Source organism: Onychomys torridus, chromosome 8, assembly GCF_903995425.1.
Source record: "Onychomys torridus chromosome 8, mOncTor1.1, whole genome shotgun sequence".
Classification (NCBI taxonomy): Eukaryota; Metazoa; Chordata; class Mammalia; order Rodentia; family Cricetidae; genus Onychomys; species Onychomys torridus.
In genome coordinates, this window is record NC_050450.1 from 19,714,666 (window position 1) to 19,739,251 (window position 24,586).

At 47.6% G+C, this 24,586-nt stretch overlaps 1 protein-coding gene and 1 non-coding gene across 6 annotated transcripts in view; one reads left to right on the forward strand and one right to left on the reverse strand.

Annotated features, from left to right (window-relative positions):
* Positions 1–24,586, forward strand: part of Nprl3 (NPR3 like, GATOR1 complex subunit) — a 40,047-nt gene that overhangs the window by 14,984 nt on the left and 477 nt on the right. For 4 of the 5 annotated variants that reach the window (XM_036196883.1, XM_036196887.1, XM_036196886.1 and 1 more), the window contains 9 exons: positions 865–939; positions 4,972–5,125; positions 7,110–7,191; positions 13,063–13,200; positions 14,961–15,117; positions 20,437–20,543; positions 20,930–21,059; positions 22,890–23,079; positions 23,717–23,909. In XM_036196883.1, the coding sequence (XP_036052776.1) occupies positions 865–939; positions 4,972–5,125; positions 7,110–7,191; positions 13,063–13,200; positions 14,961–15,117; positions 20,437–20,543; positions 20,930–21,059; positions 22,890–23,079; positions 23,717–23,909 (1,226 nt within the window). Of the gene's footprint in view, positions 1–864; positions 940–4,971; positions 5,126–7,109; positions 7,192–13,062; positions 13,201–14,960; positions 15,118–20,436; positions 20,544–20,929; positions 21,060–22,889; positions 23,109–23,716; positions 23,910–24,586 lie in introns of those variants that run through there. The other variant, XM_036196884.1, reaches the window with a different exon arrangement.
* On the reverse strand, positions 16,017–16,139 carry LOC118590530. Its single transcript, XR_004945819.1, has one exon. It is a non-coding gene; the product is annotated as a small nucleolar RNA SNORA55 (small nucleolar RNA).

Sequence of the window (24,586 nt, forward strand, 5' to 3'; positions counted from 1 at the left end):
TGAGGAGCTTCTGAGGTCATTGGAAGTATCTTGCTCTTTTGATAATACCCTCCCTCCTTACAATGGTCTTTAATGACAGGGCTTGGGTTCCTGTCTATGGATGGGGGAAGTTGACTGTCACTTAGTGTAGAATTGCAGTGACAGTCAGGAATGGGTACATTTCCTGGGTGTTACAGGAGAGTTATAACTCCCTCTTTAGGCAACATTTGGAATTAGGCTCAAAATAACTCATGCCACCCAGAGTGGTACCTTTAAATGCTTCAGTGTGACTGAAGCTGCCTGGACGCCAGAATTGGAAGAGATAGGGACTTGGTTCTGTAGCAAGACTGGCTGCTCCTTTTCATCAGGGCTGTGAGCACTGTCATGTCTCTGATGTCCCGAGTACTTGCCAGGGCAACAGAGGCATGGCTGGGCTTTCCGTCCACTTGCATCCTTTTCTGTCCTGTCACTTTGGGGCATTGTCAGCTTGATCCTTTAGTCACGGAACTCAGAGTGCCAGCCATTCTGCTCCTTCCACACATGTAATCCATCTGTTTCTAGCACTGATAGCATCTCACAGACTCTGGGGTGTTCTCTCTTATTTTACCACACTCTGGACCCCTTCTCCATGCATGAAGGAGACATATCTGAACGACTTCCTGTAGAATGTCATGGCTGACTGCTGGCCCTAGTGTCTCACCTCTCCAATTCCAGTATTGGGAGCCTGAGGTAGGATCACTGTGAGTTCGAGACCAGCTTGGATCCATAGTAAATTCTACGTCACCCCGAAGTTCATAGTGTTAACCTGTCATAGACAGACAGACAGACAGACAGACAGAAAGGATGTCGTGTCTTTTGATTTATTAGAATTATGCTCTTTTACAGGTCTCCAAAACAGACCCATCTCCAAAGCGGGAAGCACCCACCATGATTCTTTTTAATGTGGTGTTTGCACTGAGGGTGAGTGTTTTCTCAAATGCTTAGATTAGGAAGGAGGGCCTGAGGGGAGAAGAGCCAGTTTCCAGTGAGGTTTTCATTGGCCCAGAGCTCAGACTCTGGGCATGGCACTTACACTTTTGGTGTGCAGGTGGAGCAAAGCTCATTGTTTTTCTTCCTCCTCTTCCTCCTTGAACTTTTTTGTAAAATACATACATATAACACTATTTACGGTCATGGTGGAACCCAGGTCCTCATGCATATTGGGCAAGCTACATCCCTAGTCCTGAATGTTTCCCATTTTAAAGTGTATGATGGGGGCTAGAGAGAAGGCTCAGCGGTGGCTGCTTTTCTGGAGGACTCCAGTTCAATTCCTAGCATCCACATGGCAGCTTACAACTCTTTGTAACTACAGTTCCAGGGGATCCAACACTTTCACACAAACAAAACACCAATGCACATAAAATAAAATTAGATAAATTGAACAACAAAAAAATAAAGTATATGGTGGTACACACCTGTGGTCCCAGTGCTTGGGAGGCTGATGCAGGAGAATTGCCATAAGTTTGAGGCCAGCCTATGCCACAGAATGAGATCCTATCTCAAAACAGATGAACACTCAGTAGGTGGTATACTTCTATAAAATCCCAGCACTTGGGAAGCTAAGGTGGACAAGCAGCAGTTCAAGGTCATAGTGAGTTTGAGGCCAGCTTGGGCTAATGAAACCCTGTCTTAGTGCCCTATTACCCTAAAAAACAAACAAAACAAAACAACAACAAAATACAATTTAAGTTAGGCATGACTGCACATGTCTTTGGCTGTATAGTAAGATCCTGACTTAAAACACCAAATAATAAATGGAACACACAATTTAATTATACCTAATACATTTATAATGTAATGTCACCATGTTGTTCATTACTGCTATCTAGATTCATATTTTATCCCTCTTAACAAGAAACCCATGAGGAGCCCAGTAGCAGTTTTTATGCCTCTGTATCTCAAAGCAAGTCCTAGGCCTCATGTCCATTCTTTTTTTTTTTTAAGATTTATTTTTATTTTATGTGCATGAGTACATGGGTGTCTGTCCAAGGCTAATAGAGGAGTCAGAGCCCTTGGATCTGGAGTTACAAGCAGTTGTGAGCCAGCTGATATGTGTTAGGAACAGAACTCAGGACCTCTAGAAGAGCAGCAAGTGCTCTTAATAACCATGGAGCCATCTTTCCATCCTGTTCCTTTACCCCCCCTCCCCTTTTTTTTGAAACAAGGTTTCTCTGTATAGTCTTGGCTGTCCTGGAACTCACTTTGTAGACCAGGCTAGCCTTGAACTCAGAGATCCTCCTGCCTCTGCCTCTTGAGTCCTGGAATTAAAGGTGTGCACCGCCATGCCTGGCTTTTGTTTCTTTTTTAGACATGGTTTTGTATATCCCAGACTGACCATGAACTCTTACATATCTGAAGATGACCTAGAACTCCTGATGCTTCTTCTGCCTCTACCTCACAAGTGCTAGGATTATAGGCATGTGCCCCATGCTTATTGTATGTCCATTCATTATTGCATTACTACAAGACTTACCTATAAAGTAATGGCTGTTATTTTATGCCATAATACCCTTTTCTATCTGACAAGAATTAACCATGGTAAGTTGATATTAACTAGTACCTGGTCCATTAAAACTTCCTGATTGAGAACATAGTTTTCTAGTTGGCCTGTATGAGCCATGATGCAGCCCCCACTCAGTGTGTGCGCTATCTCCGTCTCTAGTCTTAGCTGTCCTGCCCATTGTCCAGACACATTTTCCACATCCCAGTTTGTCTCATTGGCAGGCTGTTATACCTGCTTCCTGACTTTCTGTGCCCTGCAGACTGGAAGTTACTATGAAGGTGTTATATTTGGATACAAGCTTTTGGCAGGAAGCCCCATGGTGGTGACATGGTCACTTTGGTGCTGCTTCCTGTTCTGTACTGTGAAAGTTTACTTTGTTTGCTGGAGATGGTATCACAGAGACTAGACTGGCCTCAAACTTTATATGTAGACTTGGACTTGATCCTTCTACCTCTGCCTGCCAAATGCTGGCATCATAGGGAGAAGCTGTCACACCTAGCTGCAAGTATGCTCTTCATAAGCATTCCCATCAAAGTCTGGCATCTTTTAGGTGGCAGCTTTTTCAGCATCCCTGCATAGCCTTGGGAGCTAAGGAGTTTCCTCAGTGTTAGCCTGTGCCAACAGTACACACCAGATAGCCCGTTAATGCATGTCATTGAGCTTATGGGGGTGAGGGGAGGTAAGAACCTTTTTGCACAAAGGGGAAACTCAAACAGTTGGTCCCCAACAGCTGATGTAGGGATGCTTTTGTGCCTCAGCTAGTGGCACCTCTGGCAGAGGGTAAGACTCAACTGTGACTTCAGTTTTTCTTTAAAGGAGTAATCTGTGTCCAAGATTGTTTCCTCCCTGCTTTTGGAGTGGGGAATGTTTGTACTCAGACTCTTATGTGTGTTTTATTTTGAGGCAGTTGTATATACTCTGTAAATCAGCCCAGTTAGGACATGCAGGGGATGCCTTAGACCTGCTTCCAAGTCTGCCCATGTGCTAGTTCTCTCTGTAAAGATGGAACTTACTGAGAATATAGAAACTCACTCCAGCTCCAGGTTAACAAAGTGTGGTCTGGGTAAGATTTTGATTTAAGGTAATAGGCACAGAGTCACCTGGAAATACACAGGATGGGAAAACAGCATCAGAGGTCCTAATCAGCAGTGCCATTTCTCCCTCTCCCTTCTAACCCTGCACTCCAAGGTATTACTCAGCAGTCCTGGTGGCCTCTAGAAACACTGAGTCATGCTTGGCTCAGTTATCTGCTCCTTCAAGCATCTCCATAGATCCCACAGTGGCCTGCTCCACCCTTGGTCTGGGTGTGTACACCTGCTGGTTGACTGTGGTCTCTGATAGGTTCCAGAGGGGTGAGGGACACTTCTAACCTGAGAACCTTCTGCATGCTGCTTTGACCTAGTCATTGTGGGTATACAGTGGATGCTGGGGGTGGAATGGGATGGACGTGGGCCTGGAGCCTGCTGGTACTCTGGTTAACTTGGGTCTTCTTTGCTAAGAAGAACTCATCCCTGACAGATGTTTAGCAAACAGCATAATACTTCTGTATTACATGTTCTGTAACAGTGTGGCCTGTTGTAAATGAATTCCTATATACTGTAGGCCAGACATATTCATGAATGGTCAGTTCACAGCAATGATTACAGAAACCTCCATGGTTTTGCTCATGGTAGCCTCTGTTCTGAGTACGTATGTGTTTGACTAGTTTTCTCTGCTCAGTTGGTTGTCCTTCCTTAGATGAGGACCTGTGGCCCAGGATCACATGAAAGGTGCCCTTAGCTGTCCCTTGATTTTCTGTGGCATAGTGGGAATGTGTGTTCCCCATAGAGGATTCCCATAGAGTCATCTCTGCAACCCTTTAGACAGTTGTTCCCAAGACTGTAAGATGGGGATGCCAGCCAGCATTTATGTAGGTAGGCTGTAGACATGCACAGGGAATTCTGGAAGGTAAAATTACCTATGAGGAACCTAGTAGAAAGGAATGGAGAGGGCCTTTTTTTTTTTTTTTTAAATGATTTATTTATTTTATGTGCATTGGTATTTTGCCTGAATGTATGTCTGTATAAGGGTGTCGGATTCCCTGGAACTGGAAGTTACAGACAGTTGTAAGCTGCCATATGGGTGCTCAGAATTGAACCTGGGTCCTCTGGAAAGAGCATCCAGTGTTCTTAACCACTGAGCCATCTCTCCATCCTGAGAGGGCTTTAATGGTCTACACTTTTTTTTTTTTTTTTTTTTTTTTAAATTTTTAGAGACAGGGTTTCTCTGTGTAGTTTTGGTGCCTGTCCTAGAACTCACTCTTTAGACCAGGCTGGTCTCAAACTCACAGAGATTAAAGGCATCACCACCACCGCCCAGCTTGGTCTGCTCTTTTGCTGCACACATGTATTAGCTCCTTTTAAATTATGTCTCTGTGTACATATTTTGAGCATTTGACCTCTCTCATGTAGGCCAACGCTGACCCATCAGTGATAAACTGTCTACATAACTTGTCCCGGCGCATTGCCACTGTCCTGCAGCATGAGGAGCGCCGCTGCCAGTACCTTACTCGAGAGGCCAAGCTGATCCTAGCACTTCAGGATGAGGTGTCTGCTATGGCTGATGGTAAGTGCAGCAGCCTGGTGATCATGGGTCTGGTCTGGCTGATGGCTGATGTAGTATCTCTAGAGGACCAGTTGGTCACTATGTTTTGTTTTGAGGCAATTGCAGATAATGCTACTAATTGGCTCTCTAGTTTCAGGGACACTATTGAAGAGATCCTCTGTGCAGGAAAGGCAGGCTTACTGCCTGGTTGCAGGTTTGATCACATGCCAGTTCGCTTTCTACTTGCCTAAATGGACGGGTCTGAACTGTATCTATAGGAAATACCCCATACACCGCTGTATGATCAGCTGGCACCCAGGACAGGCACCTCCACCTGGCATTGGTTCTGTAGACACATTTGCCCTAGAGTGGGAAACTCAGGGAGGGGTTATTGAGACCATCCAGCTGGTAAAATGGGTGATTTCCATGCTTTTGGCTTTTAAATTGAAGAAGAATCTAACTATATCCCCTAACCAGTCTTTGCTGAGAGACACTGTAACATATGGTGTGCCCAAAAGACCAAACACAGGAGAGGGACTGGTAACAAGCTTGGCCTCCTTTCCCTAGGGTTAGCAGCTACAAAAGGAAGAAAGAAGAACAGAGTGAGACAAAATTAACCAAGTCCTGTCTGGTTCTAGTGTATTTTCAGTAAAAAATTTACCCTTTTTCTTTGAAAATTAGCTGGGTATCGTGGTGTACTTTTTTTTTTTTTTGAGACAGTTTCACTGTGTAGCTCTGGCTGTCCTGGAACTCACAGAGATCCACCTGTCTCTGCCTCCTGAGTGCTGGGATTAAAGGTGTGCGCCACCACCGCCTAGCTAAGGTAGTATATACCTTCAATACTAGCGCTTGGGAGCCAAAGGCCAGTGGATCTCATGAGTTCCAGGTCAGTCAGGGATATGTAGAGAGACCATATCTCCAAAACAAAAACACTTGTATTGGGGGCCTGGAAATAGTTATGGAATAGTTGCCTAGTAGATGTGAGGCTCTGGATTCCACCTCCAGGACCCAAAACAAAATGACAACTGAAACAAAAACCACTTAGATTTTTTATTTTAGTTAATTATAAGTATGATAGTAAGCAACTCAGAAATTTTATTCCCTCTTCTTCTTTGATGGTACTCACCTTTAATCCCAGGACTTGGGAAGAAGAGGAGGTGGATCTCTGTGAGTTCGAGGCCAGCCTGGTCTGCATAATGAGTTCCAGTCTTGCCAAAGCCACACAGTGAGACCCTGTCTTAAAAGGAAAGAAATAGACAAACCAAAAGCAACAACAAAAATCTGTTAAAAATTAAATACTAAAAAAACCCACATTCATCTTAATTATATATATTTTTGTTAGAGATTCATGAAGGTTAAGAAAAGATAATTCAGTCATAAAAACATCTTATTAGTATATGAGTGTGAGAAGAGGAGTGAGATATGGTGTGGGAATACCCAGTCATGCAGCAGAAGGTGAGGTCTGGTGAGCCAAGAGACACTCTTCCATGAGAGGCAGTGAAATGGTTTGCTCCTGTGACTACAAGGTTGTGTAGGCCAGTGACAAGTTTAAATACAGATATTTTATATATAAATAATTTCACAGCTGGGCAGTGGTGGCACATGCCTTTAATCCCAGCACTTGGGAGGCCGAGGCAGGTGAATCTCTGTGAGTTCGAGGCTAGCCTGGTCTACAAAGCAAGTCCCAGGTCAGTCAGGACTGTTACAGAGAAACCCTGTCTCGAAAAATCCCCAAAAAAAAAAGAAAGAAAGAAAGAGAAGAAAGAAATAATTTAACAGATCAGCATGAGTCTACTTTTATTTTACAGGGATCAGGGATACATTGATTTTATTATTATTATTATTATTATCATCATTATCATCACTACCAGGATTTCCTGATGTTAGTTTAACATTGCTTTAACATTACTTGTTAATGTTGACTTTGTTCTATAGTTCCTGTTCTGGCCTGTGCATGTTTCCTTGCTTTGGAAGCTGTGATCCTTACCTGTTGTGATTCTTGTAGCAAATGAAGGTCCTCAGTCCCCGTTCCACCACATCCTGCCCAAGTGCAAGCTGGCTAGGGACCTCAAGGAAGCTTACGACAGGTAAGACAGGCCATGCTTATTTAACTCCCCTCCTGGGCCAGCTGCCTAAGCTTCCAGAGTTGAGACATCCTGCAGATGTGCTGCCATAGACTGGGGAATGCTCTGGCCTGTGTGTGCTGGGGACTCTTCTGAGACAGAACAAGGAAGGCTAGGGAAGGAGCGGCTGTGTGGCCACTCTTCAGGAAAGCCTCCTTGGTGTCCATTTTTCAAATGGCAGCCCCTTTGTTGAGTGATGTGTACTCAGCAGGGATACATCACTTCAGACTCCTTTTAAAACAGAAGATTATACAAGATTATACACGAAAGCCTGAAATTATTTTTCAACCATTAAACAAAGGGACATTTTATTGAGCTTAACTTACTGCCAGGTTCTTGACCACGTTTGTTGAGGTGGGTCTCACTGAAGGCTACCTCTTCACATGTGAGGAAATCCAGGTTCAGTGGGTAGAACTATACTTGACTGGGATAGTCCTTGTTCCAGGAGAGCTGGAGTGTGAGACACTGATGTAGAGGGTCAGCAGGTGTAGGGACACAATGGAACCTTATGTTGATTATATTGGTGACTGAATACTCTATTAAAATGTATACAAAATACTTAATGTTTAAAAAAAAAAATTGTGTGTGTGTGATAAGGTCTCCCTAAGTGGTCTGGGTTGGCCTGAGACTTAAGCTCCTTCTGCTGGGATTGCAGGTGTGTGACTCTGTCTGGCTTTCTTTGTTTTTTTTAGACAGGGTTCTATTATGTAGCCCTGGCTGGCCTGGAACTAACTCACTATGTAGACAAGGCTGGGCTACATAGCATCCAAAAAAACAAAGTAAAAGCAAACCAGGGAGTTTAGGTTTCTAAAGAGAAAAAAGTGGGCTGGGATTGTGGTGGAAAGTTGGAAGGAAATGAGACCTTATTATAGCTTTGTCATCTGCCAGGCACAGCTCAGGGCCTCACCTGGTGGACCAATTTGGAGGAGCACAGGAATTTGAGCTTTTGGTGAGAAAGGAGATTTCTTCTCCTAGCCAGATATCCTGTCTGTTAGTACACAGGGTCTCACTCCTCAGGTGAACTCTTACACCAGCTAGTCCTGGGTCCTAGAACCTGCCTTGGGGAGGCTGAGAGCCACACTTCTTTGGCAGGATGTGGCAGTTGTGACCTCCTCTGCTTCCACCCCTGTCTGGTATTGGCACAGCTCTGTAATTGCCCAGTAACCCTCTTGGCCTGATTCCCCCAGCCTCAGCCAACAGGGTCTGTGGTTGGCATTGAGGTCCTGTTCCCTCAGCAATAAAAGGGGTGGCTGAGTGACATTGGCTGGGTAGCTGTCTTCTGACAGCGGGTCCTGCCAGATTCCTGAGAAAGTTCTCCTCAGAGAAGACCTAAAAGACAGGAATTTGTGGGCTTAATTGGTGTAGAGCTTTGAAAGCATCTTTTCAACAGAATCGTTCTGGATTTACTATTTTAACCAAAGCCAGGGTTCTGGTATGGCTGGGTAGCTAGTAATCCTGTTCCCTAAATGTCTGTGAATATAGACTGGAAGTAGGAATCTCTTAGGAGGTCACCCTGACTGTCCCAGTACCTGTGTCTCCGTATGGAACTCCATGATCCCATGTGAAGAAATGTTTTGTTGAGTGATTCTCTGAGTTCACAGGGACTGTGGTAGAGTCTGGGAGGCTTAGCTCTTGGGAGCACTGTCTTAGGACTGGCCAGGCATGTAGTGCTGGCTGCACTGCTAACTGCCCAAGAGCAATAGCAAGCCTGTAGATGCCTCAGAATATTCTGAGAGTTAGCCTGTATTTCATAAAAATGGACCTGTGTGTAAAGTTGTGTTGGAAGTCTCAAGGTAGCACTTCTGAGGCCCACTCGTGTCTCTTGGTATGTGCAGCGTCCCACCACATGGAGCAGGAAGCCTGACTGCTGCTGTGTGGGGCAGAGGACACAGCACACAGGGTACAGTCTCAGAGTAGGAAGAGGAGGGGCTGAGTGGAGGTCAGAAAGTGACCTTTGGTTCTTAGCTAAAGGCAGAAGTTGGCATTCTTTCTCATGCTGAGGAGTGAGGGAGTGAGATAAGCTTACACAGGGTGCATCTTGGGTGTGGACCATCCTGGTGCTCTGCACAGTCATGGTGTGCAGATGCGGGGCTCTGGCAGAAGCATTATCTCCTGTTGCAGAAAGGGCTGGGCTCTTCTGCTGTGAAGGCTGGATAAGCTTGGGGACAGTGGTTTTTTTTTTTTTTTTTTTTTAGACTGTTTTCAGACTAAATAATGAAACACCTGCAAACAGAAACACAAGCTTAGCAGGAAAGTTTTCTGGGTGCAGACCCTGGGCTTTGTCTTGAAATGCAGATTGCAGAAGTAGGGACAGCCCTTTTCTTCCCTTAACAGTGTGTTTCTGGTTTACCCTATTGCTGTGAAGGATTTCCCCGACTCTCTCCAGAGCTAGAGGCTAAAGTTGGGCAGGAACATTTCTAATGCTCCCTGTCCTCCAGAGGTTTGTCTAGAGTACATCTGCTCCTTGGGGGACTCTAATGGCAGCGCTCAGTGTCTCCACACACAGAGCTTGGTTGGTTTGTAAAGAGGCTACAGCTCAGTGCAAAGTATTCAGAGGGAAAACCATAGGCTGGGGATCCAAAGCCAGCTGTCATGAAGATGCAGAGACACTTGAGCTGTGCAGGTATTATTAAGGCCACAGCTAGCATTTAAGCCTGGCCTGTACTGTCACACAAGTCTCTGATGTGCCTTTCCCTATAACTCTGTGGTTTATATAATCTGCTAAAGGTTGTCTTCCTTAGTGCCAGCCAGAGTAAGACTCTCCCACGTGCAAGGCTGTAATTTGTTTCCTTTCTTGTCGTGTCTCAGGTGCCTGAGACAGTACTTCGAGTTGCACCTAGCAGGTGGTTGTCACAGCATCACTGAAGTCCTAGGTGGAGCAGATAAGTTGTATTTGAAATGATAGGAGTCTTGGCATTTAATCTGATTTCATGTTGTTCCAGTAGCTACCCTGTGCTATACCCTAAATAAGAGAGCTCAAAAATAGGGCCTAGTATTTCTTCCCTTTCTGACCATGCATTAGCAGATTGGAGGAGCCTGGCTGGTGTTCACATGGGCATGACTCCATGCAGCACACTGTGACCTCTCCCCTCTTGCTCTCTTTCCCATCTGTGTGTAGATGCTGGGAGCTCATGATGCAGTGTTTCCTTAGGTGGCTTCTGAAGGTTGGCTGTGAGCTTTCCATCCTGAAGAAGGGTACAGCTCTGGAAACCACTCAGAAATGCGTGGTTAGGGCCCATTTCTAGAAGAGTCCAAGAGTGTTGACCTCAGGGAGCCAGGGTCTTTTACCCACATCTTGATACTCATTAAACCATCTAGTTTATTCTCCCCAAGAACCTGTGAACGACCGTTGCCCTCTAGACTCAGCCCCAGCGTGTTCCTGTCCCTATAACCATCCTCGGTGCTGAGGCTCTGGGAGAAGCAGACCTAAGTATTTGGGAGCCATGGCGTGCTTTGCATTGAACAGACAGTCAGTGCTGCAGGGATCCTGGGGGAGTGAGGGATCGCAGATGTGCTCTTCCATGCCGCCTTTCCCCACTGCCTAGTCCCTGCTTGAAGGGGAAAAGGCTGGTTTCTGTGTTTGGAACTGTTGGCTAGAGTTCTTGGCAACCGTCTGGGGAAATTCAGAAGCCTAGGGTTCTTGGTTTATTGCTGGAGGATTCTGGGAAGAAGCTATAACAGTCCTCAGCAGCTATGTTGTGACACATGTTGAGACTCTCAGCATTTGGGAAGTAGAGGCAGGGGATCACATGTTTGAAGTCAGTTTGGGGTTACACAGCAAAATCATGCTTAAAAAATGGAGCGGGCATGGTGGCACAAACCGTTACTCCCAGCTCTTGGAAGGCAGAGGCGGGCAGATCCTGTGAGCTTAAAGCCAGCCTGCATATCAAGACCTGGGCCAGCCAGGGCTACATACAGAGACCCTGTCTCAGAAAAAGAAGTGGGGGTAGGGAGAAAGGAGAAAAGAAAAGTGTGTTTTCCCAGGCCTGGAGCAAGGACCCTGTTTCTCCCACAGTACCCAAACATTTCCACCTTTGACCTGGACAGGAAGAACGCTTGCCACAGCTCCTTGAGCTGCTGGCCTGCCCTATACTTGGCCATTCCCGTCCTGGGAGCTGAGAATAGCAGCAGGGTGGGTGGTGATGGGAAAGTATTTCTTGGCTGCTCTTCTGGGTAGGAGGCAGCAAAGGAAACAAGATGGGGAAGGCGCTTTAGAAATGGGCAGTTTGAAAACCAAGTGATGTGTCCTGTACGCTTATTTGAGAAGTGAAGTTATCATGAAGCTTTAGGTTGTATTTCCTACATTGGATGAAGGAGGCTACCTGCCTGCTTTGCTCTGAGCTTGACTGGGTTGGGGCGGATGACAAGAAGCAGCTTTCTGGTGCAGAATAAGTCGTCACGGGGCTTTGCCTAAACGGTTGCTTTTCTTCCTTATGTCACGTGTAGAACTGCAGAAATGTGCTAACATACTTCTTACCACGCTGCATATGGACCTGAACAGACTCTGTTTAATAACATGCTGTTGGCACTTAATACAAGGACTGTGTCGCTGAGCTATGGGGTGGGACTCCTTTGTACAACCCTTCCCTCTTCCTGTGTGTGGTTCTTCCAGGGACAGCCTACAGGGGCACATGTCCATATGGAGCCTGTTCTCAGCAGACAGTGTTCCTGAAGACCATTGCCTGACTCTGGGTTCTCCCCTTCCTCTACATGAGTGCTGTGTATGCCAGTGCAAACCTGGCATAGACATGGTGTGGTTGGTCAGCACAGCATTAGAGACAAATAGTATCCTGTGGTCATGAGTACATGGGCACAGGGTGAGGGGTCAGAGTGAAGGTGGAACCAGGTGTCATGGGTCAGGGAATACTTCATTGAGAATGTGACTTCGGTTAAAATTGAAGTAATGAGAGAGCCATGAGGCATTTGGGAAGACAGTTCATGGCAAAATTTAAGTGCCAGGGTCCTGAGAATGGCTAGACTTGAGTGATGGAGCAGGAAGCATGTGCAGGACGTGGAGTTCTCTGTGTTGGAAGACCTTGGATGGTACTGCCCAGGTAGAAGCTGTGAGGAAAGTGGACCAGGTGTTGGTTGTCTGGGCAGCTCTGGTCTAGAGTTGCTGAAGAGGTCTGGATTTTGATTATCCTTGCAGATAGAGCACATAGGATTTATTGATGGTTTGGGGTTCTGTTTGAAATAAGTGAGTTGGGGACAGTGCTGCCATGTTTGCCCTGAACATGCTGAAGCTGTGACTATGTGTCAGTCATTGAGAATGTGGAGTAAAAGGTTTGCCGTGGTAGGGTGTGGGGGCTGGGCTGGATAGTCACTTGTATGTCCTCTGATTGATCGCTGCACACACTTGTACCTTAGCACTCCACAAGCAAAGCATGGGAAGGTGGGTGATTGTGCTTCTTACATTGACAGCTTCCTCTTCTACCCATTTCTTCTCTTTGGAGCTAGGCCCTATCCTGCCCAACTGCCCAGCCTGTGCCTGGGTCTGCATCAGGTGTTCAAGATAGGTCCTCTTAGAGAGGATGTGCTGTAGATGCCAGGTGTCTGTCTGCCAGGGCTCTGCAGACAGAATTCCCAGGAAAGACAGAGCAGCTTCCTTTAGCCCTGACTGGCTGATTGGATTATACATTATTACAGGGGGTGGGGTGGGCTCTGAGTGTGTGTGTGTGTGTGTGTGTGTGTTCATGTTCGTGTTCTTAACACGTTCTTAGGTATATTGAGACCTGAGCTTCAGCCTGCATTTTCCTCCAGCCAGCAGGGCAGTGTGTGAACAGGGTATGGGAACAGGCAGGTGGCTGCTGTACTAACCATGCCCACTCTTGACAGCCTCTGCACATCTGGTGTGGTGCGGCTTCACATTAACAGCTGGCTGGAAGTGAGCTTCTGTCTGCCCCACAAGATTCACTATGCAGCTTCAAGTCTGATCCCTCCTGAGGCTATTGAGCGGAGCCTGAAAGCCATCCGGTAAGAGCCAACTCCATCATGCCTTTCCATCAGCCGCTGCCTGAGACTTTACTAGTTACTTCATTCCAGAAATGCCCTTCCTCCTGCCGCACAAGTTGGAGGTAGGGCTTTGCTGTTAGTGAAACCACATGATTTTACATCCAGCTCTACCCAGAAATGACCCATCCTAGGTTTTTCCTGGGCCCTCCCAGAGTAGTCTGGGTGAGTAGAACCTGCCAAGGGCCTCACCCAGGCCTGTAGGGCAGTCTGGGGCTAAGCTAGTCCTTTAGCAGTTTGCCTTCGTGGTACAGTACACTCAGTAACTGTCAGCATTTCAGTCAGAAATCATGGGAACCCAAGTAGTTTCTTAGATTAAGTGATTTCCTTCGAGGAAAAGCTGGGCTGGAACAAAGCTCAGTGGTCTAGTGCTTTCTAGGCCCTGGGTTCTGTCCTCAGCACTACAAAGAAAGAAGAGCTGAAAAGAAATCTGCCCACTCCTAACACTGGAAATGACATGCTCAGAGCACTCATCTCCTAGTCTTCCCTCCTCCTACCTCTGTGCTCCAGGTCAAATGGTCTCCTTTCCTGCTGAGCAGATGTGTGTAGTTCTATTCATAGTTGGTGGATATTTTGTTTTTCCTGCTTTAGAAAGACCCCTCCCCCCTTTTATGTACTAATGATTGAACCTAGAACTTTACACAGGCTAGGTAAGCACTTTACTAACACACACACACACACACACACACACACACACACACACACACACTTTTCTCAGTCTTCCTGGTTGTCCTGGAACTCACTTTGTAGACCAGGCTGGCCACAGAGATTCACCTGCTTCTGCCTCCCAGGTGTTGGGATTAAAGGCGTGTGCCACCATCCTCAGAACTTTTTTTTTTTTTTGCCTTTTACTCTAATTTATTTATATGTGTGTGTGCATGTATGGTTTAAGGTGGCAGAGACAGGCAGATCTCAAAGGCTTGGTGGCCAGCCAGTCTAGCCAAACTGGTAAGCTTCAAGTTCAATGAGAGGTCCTATTTCAGAAAATAAGGTAGGGAGGGAGTTCAGCAGAGTAGTGCAGGCCCTTACACCCAGCACTTGGGAGGCAGAGGCAGGAGGATCTCTAGTTTGAGGTCAGCCTGGTCTACAGAGTTCCAGGACAGCCAGTTACACAGAGAAACCCTGTCTACAAAATAAACAAACAAGTAAAATAAGGTTGAAGATTGATGAGCTGGCTCAGCAGGTAAAGGCACTTGAGTCCAAGCTCGATGTGAGCTGAGTTCAAACCATGGAACCCACATGGTAGAAGAAAAGAACTGTGTGTGTGTGCCTCACACACATACAACATAAGTAAGTGTAAAAACAAAATGGTGGAGAGTGCTGACCTCTGATGCTGACCTCTGGCCTCTATACTCACATGCTCATGCACTGCCTCTCCCCCCCCCCATAAACACACACACACACACACACACACACACATATACACAAACACACACAGAGGAGGTACTGGGAAATCCCAGAAGGGGGATGGGAAGTCAGGTATTTAGACTCTCCCTAGTTTTTTTCTAATTTCTGAAAACCCACCCCCCAGGGCAGCAGTAATCCTTGCAGATTTTATAAAAGCCCCTGGACACGTGACTGCTTTCTCTGCTTTCTCACTAAACCTCTCCTGCCCACAATTCAGTGCCTGTGAACTCTGGCTGTGCCTTGGTGTTCCAGGCACTTAACCTGGTACAGGGCCTGTGGCCCTACATGTTCCGCTGATATGTGCCTCTGTCCTTCAGCCCGTATCATGCCTTGCTACTACTCAGTGATGAGAAGTCTCTGCTGAGTGAGCTTCCCATTGACTGCTCTCCGGCTCTAGTGCGGGTCATCAAGACCACATCTGCTGTGAAGAACCTGCAGCAGCTGGCCCAGGATGCTGATCTGGCCTTGTTGCAGGTAGGCCAGGGACATGGAAAAGTGAGAAGAGGCCTTTGGGTACATTTAGGGGCAGCCTGTGGGGGGAAGTGCTAAGTTATGAGAAGAGCAGACTGCCTGCCATGCTGACTCTCCAGGGTCTTTGTCTAGCACACAAGTAGACAGTCCATGACCTGCCACAGACCAGAGTGGTCTAGGTGGGAGGGAGGCTTGGGGTTCTGGCCTCTGAGTCACACCTGAGTTAGAGCTGTCTTTGTGAGCACTGGAATGATTTCCTTCTCCATTGACAGAGGTGAGACAAGCCACAAGAGAAAGGAGAGAGGTGTTGTCAGCAAAGGCCTGGAGGACAGGCTGGGGAGGTGGTAGCATAGAGCAGACCCACCAGCTCAGGACAGTCACTGTGACACAGGAGCAAGTGTGTGGGAAGTGAGAGCTCGGACCCGAGCTGCTAACTTGCCCTATCTTGCTTCTGTCCTGAGCACATTTCCCCACCTTTTATTCTTTCTCTTTTCTTTTTTTGGTTTTTTGAGATAGGGGTTTCTCTGTGTAGCTTTGCGCCTTTCCTGGAACTGGCTTTGTAGACTAGGCTGGCCTCGAACTCACAGAGATCTGCCTGTCTCTGCCTCCCGAGTGCTGGGATTAAAGGCGTGTGCCACCACCTTCTTTCTCTTTTCTTAATAAAATACTTCTTTAAAGATGAGACATGCAGAGATTCAGCCTTATTCTAGAGATCAGTTTAAGTGTAATCAAATGTTCAGAGAAAGCCTTCCCTATAAGACAGGATTTGTTTATTCACTCTCTGGTGCCTGCAGGACTAGTATCCAAGTGAGTTACTGGTCCACGTGTACCCCCTTTGTTTCACTGCCCCCCTCCCAGCCCAGCCCCAAAGTCATCAAAATACCCCCTTGTTCTCAATGAGGGGGTGTGGCAGAGCTGTAGAGACAGGCCCCAAGGCAAGTGGGAAGCCACTGATCAGGTTGCCCTCCACTAGTCGGGTAGCACTGTCTGTCTCAGAGCAGCAGAAATGGAAAAGATTCAAGTGCTAGATTCCACTCTGGGCTCAGAGGGAGGCCCTCAGCCTTGTCTGTGTTTTTGGCTGAAGTGTGGTGGAGGAAAAGCACAGAAGAAGCTGGGAAGAAGCTGGTGTTCAGGGGCTTGGAGTGCTCTCCAGGTTACCTATGCCCACCCTGTTAAGTCCCATCCAGGTGACAAGTCTAATGACAGGACCAAGTGAATGAATGCCAATATCCTGGTCTGGTAGTGGTGTGCACCCTTTGGCCACCAGGGGGTAGCAAAAGTCCATCCCAGGGGCCTCCGTTTACTCAAGGGCTAGACTTCTCAGTGGGATGAAGTGGCCACAGCTCTGAGGCAGGCCCTCTTGGATCTCTCTTTCTATGCTTCCTGGCTCGTATGGACAAGGGAAGTGAGTTGGCATTGCTGGTAGTTTTTGCTTTATGGGCCTATTGGGCTGTTTTGTTTTTTTTTTTCCAAAATCCTTTCTATTCTCAGAATAAGTTTGTTCCTTCTCTCTATCTGGCTCTGCCTGGCTCTGTGAGAGCACATTCCAGCCTTTGTATTTCAACTTGGCCTCCTAAGCTGGACAAGATCCAGCAAGGACCACATTCTGCTTCCCTCTGTAACATCTAAGACACAGAACTTTAAAGATTTATTTATTATTGTGTATACAGAAGAGGGGGCCAGATCTCATTACAGATGGTTGTGAGCCACCATGTGGTTGCTGGGAATTGAACTGAGGACCTCTGGAAGAGCAGTCAGTGCTCTTAACCTGTGAGCCATCTCTCTGGCCCCCCAGAACTTTAAATATATTCATTGTCCCAGATATCTACACAGAGGGGCAGTGCCGCTGTTGTAAAGAGTTTGGCCTACATGGATGATAGTGTATTTTCACTTCCTACTCCAGGTTTGAAAAGACTCACTAAGAGTCTGTTTGATGGAGTCTGTGCTAAGACTGCGCCTGAACCTCCCTGTCAGAGTCCTCTTGGATAAACCTTTGATGTCTCTTCCATTTCCTTGCCTTGGCCTTGTCTGGGATCAGGGAAGAGGGTGTTGTTTCCTTCCGTGCCAGCTCCCTGCTGAACCTGAAAATAGGAGTTTACTGTTGGTGTGCTTGTGTGAGACCCTGGGAGTTCTAGCTCTGGCGGTTCACCTCACCATTCTCTGGGACTGCTGTTTCCTGTTGATGTCACTGTGGGGTATAGTGGACCTTTTGGGGAGAACATGTGCCTTGAGTGTGAATGTCACACATAATATAAGATCACTCTGATGGGCCTTGGGGCACACTTGTGTATTTCCAGCCCTCAGGAGGCTGAGGTGGAAGGATTTGAGTTCAAGGCTAGCCTGGGCTACAAAGGGAGACCTTGTCTTCAAAAAGCAAGACAAAACAATTAGACAGTCACTCATACCATATCAATCCAGAGAGCATAAAATTCTGGGAGTTTTGTGTTAATGAAATCACTAATAAATAGTGCTGGAGAAGTAGTTCATTGTGTCATTATTGCAGAGCACCTGAGCTGGATTCCCTGCACCCAGATCAGGCAGCTTCTGGGAACTCCATCTGATGCCTTTGGTCTCTGAGGGCACCTGTACACACCTGAACACACATATCCACATAATTAATACAAATAAATGAAAAATAATTATAAACAAAGTTTCCCATGAAAGTTCTACATAACATAAATTACAGATCAGAAAGTCCCACAATCCTCTATTCCAGAGATAAACACTGAAGATCCTGTCAGCATTTCAGTTGTTTGAATCGGCGTCTTGTTATGTTTCCCTGACTGGCCTAGAACTTAAGAAATCCGCCTGCCAGTCTCTTGAGTACTGGGTTAAAGGCCCCTCCAGACTTCTGTTGTTTTGAGATAGGCTGAATTCTGAACTCTGTGTGGCCTTGGCTGTTTTGTTTCTTCCTTTTTCTTTTTCTTTCTTTTTTTTTTTTTTTTTAGTTTTTAGAGACAAGGTTTCTCTGCACAGCCCTGGTTACCTGGAACTCACTCATTAGAACCAGGAGAGATCCACTTGCCTCTGCCTCCCAAGTATTGGGATTAAAGGCATGCACCACTACCACTTGGCCTGACTTGGCTGTTTTCAAGCTTGTAATTTTCCTGCCTCGGCCTCCTTCCTGACCTCTTGGGTATGTTACCATACTCAATTCTTTTCAGTTTTTTTTTTTGTTGTTGTTGTTTTTGTTTTGTTTTGTTTTTTAAACAGTCCTAGCTGTCCTGAAACTCACTTTGTAGACCAGGCTGGCTTCAAACTCACTGAGATTTTTCCGGTTTTTAATGTATGTACACATACTGTTTTTGGCAGTTCTAGAGATTGAACTCAGGGCCTCATGACTGATTAGGCAAGCACTCTACTACTGAGCTACTGATATCCTGCATATCAGATGTTTACATTATGATTCATAACAGTAGCAAAATTATAGTTATGAAGTAGCAACAAAATAATTTTATGGTTGGGGGTCACCACCTGAGGAACTGTATTAAAGGGTTGCAGCATTAGGAAGGTTGGGAACCACTGGCTTAGAGGTTTAAGAGTACTTTGCTGCTCTTATAGAGGACCTGAGTTTGGTTCTTAGAACTCATGTTGAGCAGCTACAGTCTCCTGTAACTCCAACTCCAGGGGATCTTACAGTCTCTTCTGGCTTCTGCAGATACATTGGCATGAACACACACACACACACACACACACACACACACACACACACACACACATTTTTTTTAAAAGATTAATTTATTTATTATGAATACAGTATTCTGCCTGCATGTATCCCTGCAGGCCAGAAGAGGGCGCCAGATCTCATTACAGATGGTTGTGAGCCACCATGTGGTTGCTGGGAATTGAACTCAAGACCTCTGGAAGAGCAGTCGGTGCTCTTAACCACTGAGCCACCTCTCCAGCCTCCCACACACTACCTTTTAAGAAGGGAGTTGAACGAGAGTTAATTGCAGGAGAGAAGAAGTGATGTAAGTAAGAGTGGAGACGGGCTTGATGAGGCTGCAAGCCAAGGAATGCCAGCACCTGGAACAGACAAGGACAGATGCATTGTTTGAACCCCCAAGGGAGAACAGGTTTGCTGGCACCTTCATTCCAGCCCTGTCATTCTGATTTTGGACTTTTAGCCCCCAAAATGGTGTTCTGGCTGCCTAGTGGAAAATGTTTTAGGGGTAGAGGGAAGATGGGAATCAGTGTTGGCAGAAGTAAAGTGGGCATGTCTTTGCCTGACAGCTCATGTCAGTGGCACTTGGGACAAGAGCAAAGAGGGGCAACAGTGAGATGGCTTGTTTCCTCCATGTTTGAGCTGGTTGTTGGCAGATACCTGCCCTTGGTAATATAAGATACTGTGTCCAGGCAGAACTCACCGCCCTGGGCCCATCTACTGAAAGGATGGAATGGGGTTTTTGTGATCTAGGTACAATGTCATTGCTTGCGATTTCACACACCTTTTCAAGAAGGGCTGTGGTGCTGTATTTTCATGTCTGGCTGTCTCCATGAAGTTACTGTGTATGAAGGCCACCCTTAGAAAGGATTTCTGCTTGTCTTTGTGTATTTCCTGGTATATGAGAGCCAAGGAGAGCAGGATGGTCTTTGGGGAAAGCAAGATGCATAGGGATGAGTTGGGACTTTGAGTATGCAGGAGTGGATACAATGAGAAACTCCATATTTCATTACTTTGGAGAATGGTGCTGGAGTTCTGGTCGCCATGGGAACACTATGCTTCTGCTGGAATCATCCAGCCCAGGTAGGCTGATCAGGTTTCCCAGCACTTCACTGTCCTTGTGTTCATGTACTTACTATCTAGCAAAACTGTGGTATCAAGCAGCACAGGGAACTCTGAACACAGAAACAGTGCTGTAGTAGTCTTTCTCTGTCCCATCTGCCAGTTTCCAAATCACTACATGGAGACTTCTTATTAATTATAAAAGCTCAGCCTTAGGCTTGTCCCACCAGCTCTTATAACTTAAATCAACCCATTTCTATTTATCTATGTGTTACCATGTGACTCATGGCATTTACCTGTTGTCCTGTATATCTTATTCCCTCTCTGTCTGGCGACTCCCTTCCTCCCAGTGTCCTTTCTGCCCCCCAAATCCTACCTAGCTATTGGTCATTCAGCTTTTTATTAAACCAATCAGAGTGACACTTATTCACAGTGTACACAATTATTCCACCGCACAGTGCTGGTGGTACTCACTGACCCAGGGACTGGGGTGGTACAGTGCTGCTTTAGATTGGAGGTGTTCCAGAGTGTATCCTTTCTAGGCAGGAAGGCCATGGTCTCCAAGTTCAGTCTCTCCATCTCCCCTTGATCTGCAGGTCTTCCAGCTCGCAGCTCACCTGGTATACTGGGGCAAGGCCGTCATCATCTACCCATTGTGTGAGAACAACGTCTATGTCCTGTCTCCCAATGCCAGTGTGTGTCTGTGAGTACCATTGACTGCCAAAATCTAGAGTCTAAAGCTAGAAAGAGCCCAGCAGGATCCTTTAGTGGCACCTCCAGTGGCCAGGCACCAGAGGCTTTGAAGCCCTGAGGCCAGCTCTAATTGTATCCTGATGCTGCCAGTAGCATGCTCACTCAGGTGTAGACCCCAGTCTGATTTAGTGCTGCCCATGTTAAGGCTATCTCTTCCTGGCTGAGAACAGAGAGGGGTTCTGTGGCTCCTGCTACATCTTGAGGGACAGTGCCTGCAACTCTTGTCCATGTAAAGACCTGCTGGGTCACCATACTTCATTCTGTTGTCATTGTGCTCACGCAGACGGTTGTCGTGAGCATGGGAGATTGCACTGTGACCACCGTTGTCTGCTCTAGGTACTCCCCACTGGCCGAGCAGTTCTCCCGCCAGTTCCCGTCCCATGACCTGCCATCTATCCTGGCCAAGTTTTCCTTGCCTGTTTCTCTGTCGGAGTTCAGGAGCCCTCTGGCTCCCCCTGCACAGGAGGTGAGTCACTAGAGCCCTTGGTGAGCTTATGAGGTAGACTGGGTCTAACTCCCTGTCTGGTGGCCCCTGACTCAAAGGCCTTTAGCATTGTTGACCTTTTTGCCTTGGTTTGGGAGAACTTGCTGGTGACTGCTGCAGGCTTCCGGCCTATGGTCCATGGAGCCCATCATGGACATCCTCGGGTCTAGGACTGGGTTAAGTTTGCCAGAAGGGCATTCATTGACTTTTCTTGGGCTGACAGGATCCCCTTGTGCTACCTTCTGGAAGAGGGGCTCCTCATAATGGAGGCTGCAGACAGCTTAGTTCCTGCACCCCGTCCTCTGGGGCTTAGGAACCATGGGATCTTTGTGTGGAATCTAGGGTCTCTGGGCCTAGAGTCCTTTTCCTAACCCTACTGTACATCAGGCTAGGACTGTGTCTTCTGGCCTGGTGGGCCTGGGTCAGGGCAGAGGCTGGCAGTTGGAGGCCGGTTGTGGTGGGGTGCTTCTAAAGGTACAGTGGGCTGAGGAGTCAGTCACTTTTCACAGCCCCATACTCAAGAGATGGTAAGAAGGTGACTTTGCCCCTGCTCTCTATTAAGTCCTTTGAGCTCTAGGAGAGGATCTAGGGAAAGAGGACAGGTGTCTGAGACAAGCTGGGTGATCTCCATGCTTTGTCTTTAAAAGCAAAGTATTTGTTTTAATAGGTGCCAGATACACTGGGCAAAATCAGTCTTTAAAGTCAACTACTTCCCCTTCTCAAATTGTGAATGGGAATAAGATCCTGGGCTTTTACATGCTGAGTGTGCCAGAGTTTAAAGCTGCCTTTCACAGAACCCTTGGTTTCCAGGAGCTGAGCCAGGAGGATGAAAGATACACTTTGCATCTGTACCCTCCCTCCTCTCCCCCAGGCAGTTCTTGGGGAGGGTCTGGCAGTGCTCCCACCTCAGCAGAAACTTCCCAGTTGTCTGGGGAACGGCTGGTCTTCCAGGCCACGTCTGAGCAGCTGGTTCAGGCCTTGTCGGGGCTGGGATGGAGCTGTTTGGTCTGCACATCCCAGGGACATGCTGTCCAGTGCTTATGAAGCTTGTGTATTTCATTTTTATATTTTGTGTTTCAATAGCTTGAATTCCTATCAAATTTTATTTGGTTTTGACCATAGTTGGTATGCATGTCTTCCTCCCCAGTAACTCAGCCCCCTTCCATGAGTGACCTGAGCAGCAGGTCTTCTGGGCCTCCCAAAGACAAGAGCACTGGTATTGTCTGCACACACCTTACTGCTTGGTGTCTGTGCCTGAGAGGTACTTTTCCATTGGTGCCGGCTACTGCCTGGCCAGTGCTCCTAAGGCCTAAATGTGCCTTACCAAGGAAGAGCTATTGGCTCCGCACTGGAGCAGTAGGTCCCTTTCTCATATCCTTCTGGAATCTTCTCTGCTCTTGGAGCAGACTTCAGGTAGAACCAAGGATTCCCAGGGCAGTTGCTTCTCTGAACAGTGTGTGGGGCTTGCCTAGCAGTGGACTGTCTAATGGTAGCAGGGCTCAGTGGGCTGGAGGGAGGGAGGCAAGCACAGACCTGGCTGTAGGTAAAGTCAGCTCAGAAAAGGGAAGGAGCCCAGGTGTGTGGTGAGAGCTCGTGCAGGTGTGCTCTGGGGATTCTTCTGGCCCCATTGCTTTCCTGGGGTGAGCTGTCCTTCTAGAGCTACGCAGCAGTGGAGCGTCCCTTCTTCCAAACAGGAGGCCTTCCTGCGTAGGTATTGGGGCTGCTAAGGGCCCCAGTTCTCATTCCCCAGGAATAGGATCAAGACTGGAGTCAGGGCACCAGCCCACATTGTCTTACTCTGCTCAATCACAGACCCAGCTCATTCAGATGGTGGTGTGGATGCTGCAGCGCCGGCTCCTCATCCAGCTGCACACCTATGTGTGCCTAATGGCCTCACCCAGTGAAGAGGAGCCCCGACTGCGAGAGGACGATGTCCCCTTCACGGCCCGAGTCGGTGGCCGCAGCCTCAGCACACCCAATGCCCTAAGCTTCGGCTCCCCAAGTAGGATCCCCATCCAGGACATCAGTCTGGTAATGGGGGGCTGGGAGACTTTGGTGATGGCATCCAGGAAGCCTGGGCACTGTTGGAATAAGAAGTGTCTTTGCATGTCTGTACACTCACCTGCCTCTCCTGTACTGCCATTGGTCTGAGGGGGAAGCTCCTCCTCTGAGCATCTGGCTGTAGTCAGGAGCAGCCTTTGTCTACTGCAACACAGCTGGACTCTCCCACTCCAGCCTGTAGTCAGAGCAGGGCCTCATACTGTCATCACAGGGACCACAGCTGTCGGCTGTTGGGGTCCATGTGACCTCTGTCTAGTTCTTCATCCCCCATGTTGGCTGAGGTGTGGAACAAGACACCCATGCCTGCCTTAGGGTATAGTGGGTATGCAGCATTCTTCCATTCTGGGCCCTTGAAGCTCTTCCTATAGGGGCGGCTCCTTGTGTTCCAGGTTAGCCATACAAGAGGCATACTACACACTTAGAGGGGGGATGGCCGCGAGTTCTTGCATGAAAGCATAATGGTACAGTTGGGTACCGGCGTGGAGTGTGGCAGTGACCTCAGGATCTGGATGCTGTCGGTGCTTTTGATGCTTCCCATCTTGGCACACTTGGCATCACTTGGCTGTTCTAACCCACAGCCAGCAGCGATGACATGACCCTTACCAGCCCCAGTATGGACAACTCCAGTGCAGAGCTGCTCCCCAGTGGGGACTCACCACTGAACAAGAGGATGACAGAGAACCTGCTGGCCAGCCTCTCAGAGCATGAGCGGGCTGCCATCCTTAGTGTGCCTGCAGCCCAAAACCCTGAGGACCTCCGCATGTTTGCCAGGTAGGGAGCAGGCGAATGAGTGGGACATGGGTAACTGCACAGGAGCACTGGTGTCCTCGCTCGTGGTGGGTCTCCCCCAGAATTGAAGGGCAGGAGCTATTGTCCAGGGGTGGGAATACGGGCTCTGGCCAAGCCCCTGGTTTAGTGGGCAGCTTACTCAGTACTTCTGGATGTTCCTTGTCACTGCTCGAGAGGCAGCTACCCTCAGGTTCTGACCGACTTGGGGCTTGGCAGGAATATGTCCTAATTCTTGGCCCTGGGGGATCTTAGGACCCTGTGTGATAGCAGCTTGATGTCTGTCATGTCCATCCTGACTTAGGTGTTCTAAGGGCATGGTGTAATAGGAGAGGTCAGGTTGTCGGTGTTCATTGTTTAAAGAATCACACTGCAGACTGTTGGAGGACCATTTGCAACTCTTCCAAGTGCTGATCCAGGCCTTACCTGTTCCCTGGCCTTCTCTGTGCTGGACCCAAGAGCAGAAAGCTCCTGGAGCAGACTGAACCCAATGCCATGGGAGAACAGAAGGCAGCCGTTAGCATCCCTCCTTCCATCAGGGTGCATGCTTGGGCTGCTCTGGGTGTGCACAGCCAGACTGCTTTGTGGACTCATTTCAGGCCCACCACTGGTCACTGGGGGATGGGTGGACATTAGTCCAGGATGCTTGGGCCCATCCCACA